Below are 10,863 nucleotides of genomic sequence, written 5' to 3'. Positions count from 1 at the left end.
CAGAAGGGACCAGTCCCTGGAGAAGGAGGGTCAGCGAACAAGGAGGAAACTCCTTAGATTGGGACAGTGGCAACAGTAATGTTGTCAATTGTGAAGATGGCTCAGGACAAGGAGGTGTTTCGTTCTGTTGTACATTGGGTCACTATGGGTTGGAACTGACTCAGCGGCACCTAACACAACAACAACAAACTCTTCAGCTCCTTTCATGAAGGAATACTTTCACTTAAGCTTAGGAACAAGGCAAGGGAATCTCACCACTTGCTACTCAAGAATACACTGAAGGTCCAAAACAGGGAAGAGGCAAGTATACTCAAAATCAATAAAAAATTATCTGCACATAGCCACAGAGGACTAGAGTGGAGAGTGAAGTGTCCAGCTGTAAGAAGAGAGGGCATATGCACAAGAACACCCACACTTGTAGATAATACCCACTTGACCTGGCCTCAATGACTGGATGATCAGAGCTCAACCCAAAAAAGAAAGAAGAGGAAAAAAGTGTCATCTGATACAATTTGATGAACATGACCTACACCTATGGATGCAATAGCTCAAAAAAGTTAACAAATCCTCACTGCAAGAATCATTCCCACCCCCTCCACAAGAGTAGACAGGGATGGGCAACTTGGACATTGGTTACCCAAAATGGGGGGGAAGGGGGGAAGAACTACAAAGGTAAGAAGTGACAGGCTTACAAGCTTTCAAGAGGGAACCTAGATCCGGAGGGTGTGGAGGATGGTAGAGTCTCCAGTGAGTAATATCCAACCTGTCTAGGCGGGGCTAATGAAATGAAATACAGATGGGTCTCTTGTGATACAATAGTGAATAATTGTTATCAGGACTGATTGTGAGGGATGGAAATGTAAAGGTGGGCATTTTACAGCAAGGAGGGGAGTAATTAACTTTTCAGTCTAGGAGAGGAGGGCCCTGGGACCATCAATGGAGAAGAGCAGAGAGTGGGACCCTACCCAGAGAAGTCGTGACACCTGAGATGGAGGCAGAGATGATGACGTGGTGAGATGGAGAGGCTGGGGACTTGAGATCTAGAGAGGGAAAGGGGCTGTGTGCTGAGGATGGGGGAGGGGGAGCAGGCTTGCAGGGTATACCCTTTGGTTGATGATGCATGAACGGGATAGTAACTACGGCAATGAAATATGATAGAATGAATGTAAAACTAATGTTCTCCCATTACATAATTCACAATAAAACATTTTAAAAATTAAAAGACAGGAAGGAAAGGAAAGAAAAGTAAAAAAAAAAAATTATCTGCAGATGATGTACTTGCCTGGGAAGAAAACCCCCCAGAAAATCTAGAAACAGCCACTAGAACTAATAGAAATGGGTGTGCAAGGTCATTCTGAAAACATCAATTGTATTTTGCTGTGTATGCGGTGAACATTTGAAAATTGAAAATTTTAAATTACCGTTTACAACACTGTTGTTAAGTGCTGTTAAGTTGGTTATATAGTGAACCTGTACAGGATTTCTGAGGAGCTGCTTGTGGGTTTGAACCTGACCATAGCAACAATAAAACATGAAATCTAACAAAAATACATACAAGATCTGTAAGCTGAAGAGTACAAGACACTGATAGAGGAAAACAAAAACCAACTTAAAAAAATAAGAAGATTCAATATTAAGATGTCTATTTTCCCAAAATTGATCCATAGATGCAATATAACCACAGCGAAAACAGGAAAATTGGAGGATTACCACCTGATTTCAAGATCTGCAGTGACCAATCACTGAGAAGGAAGTAGAGCAACTGAACTTTCATACACTGCTCACTGAAATGCAAATATGGTAGTCACTTGGCAAAACTTGGCAGTTTGTTATAAAGTCAAATATTCTCCACATGACTCCAAACACATTTTCTTTATCCATTCATGCGATGTTGGACATTTGTATTGTTTCTACTTTTTGGCTACTATGAATAATGCTGCCAGATTTTCTCCCTTTCTTGCTAGTGCTCTTTGAAGCACAACAGTTTTTAAATTTTGAGGAAGCCTAATTTATGGGTTCTCTTACTGCTTGTGCTTTTATCAAATGTAAAAATCTAATATAACTTAAGTCCTAAGGATTTACTGTTTTCTGCTAAGAGTTTTATAGTTTTAGTATTTACAAGATCTACGTGTAATTATTTTATATGGTGTAAGGTAAGTGTCCATCTTCATTCTCTTACATGTGGCTATCCAGTTGTCCTAGCACCATTTGCTGAAAAGTACAATGAATACATTTTTGGAGGGAATGTTTGTTTTCTCTGAAAAAAAGATGCAAAGTAGAAATCATAACCAAATGGCCTTAATCAAATGAATATTTATAGAAGTCTTAAATTAGAGTATGTCAAATATAGTTATCAAACTTGAAACTCTTTCACAAGAGTAAGAGCAATTAAGTGTCATAACAGCAGTGATAACTCAATTTGCCCCATTTTATCCAACACTTAAATAATGAAAGCATTAATGTCTCAAAATATAGAATATATTAGTACATTAGTCAAATATAACAGCAAAGAACATTAAACACCATAGATATGTACCTAGTTTTAAGCAAATATTAGGTACAAAACTTGGATTTATATAAGCAATAAATTAAAAGAAGTTACAGGCTTTAAATAAGATTTATCCTAATAAAACTAAGGTCATTCTATTTGCAAACAAAATGCAGTATTTAGGCTTTTCAAGACCTCTTGTGTAAAATTTGCTACAACAGGAGCTACATTTCAAAGCTTAAGCTTTCATTTGAGGTAGAATACACAAGTATACCAAAATAGACTTAAAGGGGAATTTCAATGATAAATCTCAGTTCTTACCTAATTTTTATCCAATAGTGTACATTTTAAGGTTTTTTTCTTATAATTAAATATGCTTTGTAAAGTCACTCAGTGATGAAGTAGATGTTTTACTTACACAGGTGAATGATGTGCTCTAGTTTCTTACATTTACTAAAATACTTTATTTGTGAAAATACATGTACCTATTTTTTCAGATCTTAGTGAAAAAACAGAAAATTGTTTCCATTTTATTTAAGCTTCTTCAAATTTAGGAAAATCCCACTATACGGAAAAAATCTTTCATATAAATTGCCTTGACTTTTTGCAGTTTATCATGTGCTATGAAATTTTATTCTTCATTGAACACTGAAAACGTTTGGTTATTTTGTTGTTAAGTGCCATCAAGTCGGTACCTCTGCACATTTTAGCTTCCCTATAAACATAGCGACCCTATGCACAACATTTTAGCCTCCCTATAAACACTAGTAGACTCAAGAAGGAGGAAAAATTGAAATAAAGGCTTCACTTCATTCTGTAATGAACACTGGGTTTTCCCAACAGGGATGAAGTGAGAATCCACCGTATTATTTGAAAATATTTCTAAGTTCAAGAACAACAAATTGTGAAAATCATTTTATTTCTGTCCTTGCTAGAAGGTTTCCCCAGCTTGCTTGCAGCTAAAGAACCATTTCATGGCTCAGGTACTTAAACTTTGCCTGACAAAGTATGATCACTTCTATATTTTAGGATACCTGTAATGGTATTTTTATGGTAGTTGGTATTTTGTTTTAGCTTAATTTTTAAACCAGAACTAAATATTTAAGAAAAAAATCTTATGCAAAGTTTTACAGGCATTTTGTCACAATTCTAAAAGGTCACGAACTGAAGCTCTTTTGAGGAGTATATAGTCAGTTTGGGGACTAAGCTGTGCCTGACCCAAGTCATGGTATTTTCAATAGCCTCATCTGCATGCAAAAGGTGGACAATGAGTAAGGAAAACCACAGAAGAATTGATGGATTTGAGTTATGGTGTTGGAAGAGACTATTAAAAGTACCATGGCGTGAGTGTCAAAAATAAAAAGACACCTGTTTTGGAAGAAGTACAGCCAAAATGCTCCTTAGGAGGCTAGCTGGCCAGACTTCCTCCCTCATACTTGGGACATTCTATCGGGGGGACTAGTCCATGGAGAAGGACATCATACTTAGTAAAGTGGAGAGTCAGCCAAAAAGGGGAAGACTCCCAATGAGATACACTGGCACAGTGGTAGCAGCAATGGGATCAAGCGTAGCAACAATTGTGTGGTGAAGTGCAGGACTGGGCAGTGTTTCGTTCTGTTGTGCATATGGTTGCTATGAGTCAGTACCAACTCAATGGCACTTAAAAACAACAGTCTATAAAAGGAGTAATGGTCTGTTTATAAAAGGAGCAGATGTTTTGGCCACTCCTAGTTGTCATTCTTCCTGGTTTTTAAAGTAGACTGAATCAGTTAAAAAAGTAGGTCCAGTCATACTACTTCATCTTTAAGAGTAGTGAATTCAAAGATAGCATTTGTTTGCTAGTCTGTTCCTGCTGACTTACTGCTTTCTTCACTTGAGTAACTGAAATGCCATACAAAAAGAAAGACACGCAGATTTTATGGTATACATAATTAGAAATTCACATGAGTCAGAATTGCAAACTTGCCCGCTGTACATAATGATCAATTTATAAAATAATGGTAAGTTGAACTTTAAAAATAAACCCATGTTGACCACTTACTCTTAATAAACATTTTCATATATTTCAGGACTCTCATTTGAATGGATAACCACTCTTACTTAGCAACTGCCTGGATTTCTTGGTTTTGTTAAAATCTGGATATTTGTAATCTTGTAAAGATATTAAGTATTTCTTTGATAATGTTTTCATTTCATTTCTTTCTGAATGGTGTTTTAAAGGATACTGAGATACATCTTTAGCTCTGACACTTAAGAAGCAAACTATTATATCCTTTAGCAACTTTACATAGTGGTTGACGGCACATACTTCTCCATCAAACAGATGCTCATCTAAACCTACAAAAAGATAAGGATGGCCAGAAAGCTCACATAATATTTTCTGCTGAAGATACAAGTCTCTTGTTTTGGGAACTAGTTTATAAAGTGCCGTTTTTGAATATGTTCTTACAGCTCGCTCACAGATGTCTAGGACCCTACGTAGACTTTCTGAAGGAAAATACAAACCATTCTTCTTCTTCACACATAACAGGGACCCAATTTTAAAGGCTTTGACATCCGATGCATACAGTGCAGCGATACAATCCTCACAAGTTAAAAGACTTGATAATTTATTAGCAATGTAGCCAGCATAATAGGTGATGTTCCGCCTGTGATCTGACAGGTCTAGTAATGCCTCACTCAGTAAACAATGTGACCAGTCTTGGCAAATGTCCTCCTTGTGAAAAAGAGTCTTTGTGGTGCTGACACCATACTGGCGTTGAACTGTCCGAAGGGCCAAGTCTGCCCTTCGAGCAACTGAAATGTCAAGGATGCTTACTTCACTTAGGAAAACTTCCTCTTGAAACCTGTATCTAGACTCTAAATGATGGTAAGCTTTTTGGAATGCCATGCAGGTAGGGCTTGAACTGGTTACTAACACCTGCTTAAGCATCCTTAAAAATAATTCCAGATGATCCTGACTGAATTTGTAAGTCAGAAGATATGGAAAAGGCATGACCTTTGTGAAAACATAATTTTGGTAAAGCCATTTTAAACTCTCAGCATTGAGCAGAAATCCCAAGAATCCTAATTTTCGCTTACCTTTAATTATTAGATTATTGTTAGTATCAGATAAAGTAACAAAAAGAGTCTTGGCCTCCATCAACACACGATTTATCTTACTATAACTTTCAGACAATAGCGGCCCCTTAAGTCCCTTTCCATAACAGTTTCTACTATTAAAGACATCAAACAGATTGTTAATTAAGCGTATAAAATTGATGGTACCGATACAGCTTTGAAAAGGAGGTAGGCGTATGGACCGCAAACATTCTAGCGCACTGGCTACACTTTCACTGAAGATTTGGGCAGCACAATTCATTTTCAGTACATGATTTTTCAAGTTTGGAAGTTTACTTGGGATTCTTTTCATACTTGATAATTCCATTTCCTCTAGTGCTACTAAATCCACAAGATGCTGCCAACGTGCTGTGCCATTAATAAACTTAATGCTCTGAAAATACTGAAATGCGTTTCTTATTAATCTAAGCAAGTGGCAAGAATCAAAAAAGTATGCAATCTGTTGACTAGAAGATGAAGGATGCTGAAATGTACACTTCATGTTGTCTCCATCAATACATATCCCTAAGGCTTTTGCCATTTCCACACTGTGAGCTGTTGCATCAGATGTAACAGCCAGCACTGTGATGCCTATGTCACTCAGTTTGCCGATAGTCAGACGAAGCAGCTGAGCTTGCAAATATCCAGATGCCCTGTTTACAAAAAAATAACCAAGAGGTGTTCTCCAATGACCAAAAATACCCACTGCCAGCAACAAAATAGTTTCTGAGGCAAGTGGTGTTTCATCAGCATCCAGTTTGCCAAGACCAAAGTCCATAAATCCTTGTAAATGATGACTGCTGGGATCCCACTGAAGTTGCTGCTTGACAGATACACCCTTTATAATCAGTGAGCAATACTGATATAGCTGGTCTCCATTCTCTACTCTTTGTTGAAGAAAAGCAAAAACGTTACTGTTGAAACCTGGACTGGGTTTGCACTTGGATAACCACCTGGAAAACATAAAAAGTGAAAAACTTAAATGGAGTAATACAAAGACAAAAGAGAAAAGTTCTTCAATGGTACTAAAGTAGCTTCAAATACCTTTGGACAAAAAGCCAGGTATGTAGCCAATTCTACAGACATTTTCAAACATGCATTCATATGGTCTCAATAAAACATAAGAGAATAGTGTTTTATTAAAAAAAAAAAGTAATGTTTTATGATTCAAGCTTATCACAAAATAGGTACATTTTACAAATTTCTCATAATGTTTGAATGTATGCTATAATCTCAAGAACTACATGGTTGGCTTCATTTGCTAATTAAAGTATATAAAACAATTAACTTTTTAGTTATAATTGATGTGCTTATAATGTGCAGTATTACCTGTAAATCCACTGAAACAAGAAGATTGTTGACAGAAAAGAATCTCTGGCAACATTAAATACATCTACCACATTTTACAAATAAAAAACAGCTGAGGGAGCGAGAAAGCCATTTAGCTCCTATTCTGCAGCTAGTTATGATCAAATCCAAAATTCCGTTTTCCTGATGGCCTATCCAGTGCTTTTCTCATTATCACTGACAGCTGCAAAATTATTCCCCTAGAGGCAATTAAGGTATCTGCTCTGTTTATAAAGTATTGTATGGCTATTGTAAGAGTTCTTTGATAGCATCACTGACCTTCCCAGACCAATTATTCTTTCTTGTTATTGCTATCACTATGAGTACTAAACAACTCCATGACAACTGGTATTACTGCTATCATCTGTCTTTATAATTCTTACTCACTACTTTACTGCTTTTAATTTGTTAGGGATCAAGAAAGGAAATGGCCAGTTTAATGTTATTGCTACATGCCATCCAGTCGTTCCCAATCATAACAACCCCATGCACAACAACAAAAAACATTGCCCAATCCTGTACCATCCTCATCATCATTGCTGTTTGAATCCTTTATTGCAACCATTGTGTGAATTCATCTTGTTTAGGAGCTTTGTCCTTTTCATCAACAGTCTATTTTAGCCAGCATGATGTCCATGTTCTTTTCCAGGAGCTGGTCCCTTTTGATTGCCTATGACATAAAGTCTCACCATCCTCACTCTAAGGAGCATTCCAGATGTACTTCTTCCAAATCACATTTGACTGTCCTTCTGACATTCCATGGTATAGTCTTTGTCAACAACATAACTGAAACACTTTAGTCTTCCTTATTCATTGCCCAGATTCTGCATGCATACGAGGCAGTTGAAAATACCATGGCTTAAGTCAGCTGCACCTTTATCCTTAGAGTAAGTAACAACATTTTTGCTTGTGAACACTTCAAAGAGATCGTTTGCAAATTTGTCCAATGCAATACACATCATTTGACTTTTTCATTGCTGCTTCCTGGGCCTTGATTGTGGATCCAAATAAAATTAAAATTAAATCCTTGACAACGTCAGTCTTTTATATTTATCATGCTTATTGAACCAGTGGTAAGGATTTTTGTTTTCTTTATGTTGATGTATAACCCATACTGAAGGCTGTAGTCTTTGATCTTCACCAGTAATTGCTTCAAGTCCTCTTCACTTTCAGCAAGCAATGTTGTGTCATCTGCATAGTACAGGTTGTTGAGTCTTTCTTAACCTGGTCTTCTTCATATAGTCCAGTTTTTCAGATGATGTATTCAGTATATGGATTAAATGAGTATGGTGAAAGGATATGAGCCTGACACACATATACACCTTTCCTGATTTTAAACTCACAGTAGCCTCTTGTTCTGTTGAAAGACTGCCTCTTTAATGGCATGGAGAGATAGAGCAGCTGTGGACTCTAGGCCCACAGACTGAGAAAGACTGTACCTGTGGGAAGGAGGCAGGCTTATAAAATGTACCAAAGGGCCATATTTTTTGTTTTGTATGTATATGTCAAATATTTTGGTTTGTAGAGATGTGAAAAATAAGATGTAAAAGGAAAGTCACAGGAAGGAAGCAGGATAATTGTTTCTGGGAGGGGATTGTAATCATTGAAATTATGCCAAACATATACTTGGTTGAGGGTAAAGTCAATAATGTCTATTAACCTTCGCTCAGTTTACATTAAAAAGTTCTGAAAAAAAAGAGGTCAACTCTACTTTGAGAAGGCAGATCTTCCAAGTCACACTTTGAGTGCCTTCCAATATGAGAGGCTCATTTTCTGGCAATATACCTGACAGTGTTCATCTGCTATTCATAAGGTTTTAACCACTTCTGGCTAACCACTCAGAAGTGATCTGCCTTTTCTTCTTTCTAGTCTGGAAGCTCCACTGAATCCTGTCCACCACTGGTGACCCTGCTGGTATTTAAAATAGTGGTGGCATAGTGTCCAACACCACAGTAACACACAAGTTACCACAGTACAACAAACTGACAGATAAGCAATGGAATTACCTGGGTGAATCCAATGTAATCACAAGGGGGCTTATAAGGAGGAGGCAGAAAGAAGAACCAGAAACATGAGAACATAAAAGAACTCAGTCAGTCTTTAAACATGAAAGAACAGAGTCATAACCTAAGGAATGTATCTGGTCTCTAGAAGCAAGACAGCAAATAATCGATTACATCCTAGAGCCTCCAAAAGGGAATGTAATCCTATTGACACTCTGATTTTAGCCCAGTGAGACCCATGCTGAACTTCTGACCTCTAGCACTATAATAAATTTGTACTGTTTCAGACCAAAAAAAGACTGCCTCTTGGTCTATATTAGCACTATTAAATGGTAATTTCCATTGTTTGCAATATTATCTTTGTTACAATGCACAGAAATACCTTTGCACAGTTAATAAAACACAGGTAAACATGTGACTGGGGAAGAGCTGCCTCCTCAGAGTAGAGTTGACCGTGATGATGCAGAGTAAAGCACATGGGAGTAAAGCCCACGGGACCTTCATTTGCTGATGGGGCACAACTCAAAATGAAGAGAAACAGCTGAAAACATCCACAAAAAATCGAAACATGGAATGTACAAAGTATGAATCTGGGAAAATTGGAAGTTGTCAAAAATGAAATGGAACGCATAAACATCGATATCTTAGGCATAAGTGAGCTGAAATAGACTGGTATTGGCCATTCTGAATCTGATGACTACATGGTTTACTATGCCAGAAATGACAAATTGAAGAGAAATGGTGTTTCACTGTCAAAAAGAACATATCCAGATCAGTCATGAGGTACAACGCTGTCTATGATAGGATAATATCCATGCACTTACAGGGAAACCCAGTTAATACCACTATTATTCAAATTTACGCACAAACCACTAAAGCCAGTGAGGGGGAAATAGAAGAATAATATGAACGTCTTCAATCTGAAATTGATCAAACATGCAATCAAGATGTATTGATCATTACTGGTAATTACAATGAAAAGGTTGGGAGCAAAAAGTAAGGATCGGTAGTTGGAAAATAAGGCCTTGGTGATAGAAATGATGCTGGAGAAGGCATGATAGAATTCTGCAAAAGCAATGATTTGTTCATTTTAAATACCTTCTTCAGACAGCATAAAGGACCACTATACACGTGGACCTCACCAGACGGAATATATAGAAATCAAATTGACTACATACGCGGAAAGAGACGATGGAAAAGCTCCATATCATCGGTCAAAATCAAAACAAGGCCAGGGGCAGATTGTGGAACAGACCATCAATAGCTCATATGCAAACTCAAACTGAAGCTGAAGAAAATGAAAACAAGTCCACAAGAGCCAAAATATTACCTTGAATATATCCCACCTGGATTTATGGATCATCTGATGAACAGATTTGATACTTTAAACACTAAAGACCGAAGGCCAGAAGAGTTGTGGGATGACATCAAAAACATCAAACAAGAAGAAAGCAAAAAAGTCATTAAGTAAAGTTTTACTAAAGGTAATGCAGAAACAGCTGCAAGCATACATTGACAGGGAACTTCCAGAGGTTCAAACTGAATTCAGAAGAGTCCGTGGAATGAGGGATATCATTGCTGATGTGCGATGGATTTTGGCTGAAAGCAGAGAATATCAGAAAAATGTTTACCTTTGCTTTATTGACTATGCAAAGGCTTTCAATTGTGTGGATCATGACAAGCTATGGATAACAATGCAAAGTATGAGTATTCCAGAACACTTAATTGTGCTCATGAGGAATCTGTACCTGGATCAAGAGGCAGTTGTTTGAACAGAACATGAGAACACTGAATGGTTTCAAATTAAGAAAGGTGTGCAACAAGGTTGTATTCTTTCACCATACTTATTCAACCTGTATGCAGAGCAAATAATACGAGAAGCTGGGTTATATGAAGAAAAACGTGGTATCAGGATTGGAGGAAGAC

General features: G+C 37.3%; 1 protein-coding gene across 1 annotated transcript in view; it reads right to left on the bottom strand.

Moving 5' to 3' along the window:
* Positions 1–4,457: 4,457 nt before the first annotated feature.
* THAP9 (THAP domain containing 9) overlaps positions 4,458–10,863 on the bottom strand; it is a 43,383-nt gene continuing 36,977 nt past the window's right edge. The window contains exon 5 of the mRNA XM_006877749.1: positions 4,458–6,540. Within this exon, the coding sequence (XP_006877811.1) occupies positions 4,563–6,540 (1,978 nt within the window). The 3' untranslated portion in view covers positions 4,458–4,562. The remainder of the gene's footprint in view (positions 6,541–10,863) is intronic.

This window comes from Chrysochloris asiatica, unplaced genomic scaffold (genome assembly GCF_000296735.1).
Source record: "Chrysochloris asiatica unplaced genomic scaffold, ChrAsi1.0 scaffold00588, whole genome shotgun sequence".
In the NCBI taxonomy this organism is placed as follows: Eukaryota; Metazoa; Chordata; class Mammalia; order Afrosoricida; family Chrysochloridae; genus Chrysochloris; species Chrysochloris asiatica.
The sequence above is the reverse complement of the archived record's forward strand: the minus strand, read 5'-3'. Positions and strand labels throughout refer to the sequence as shown.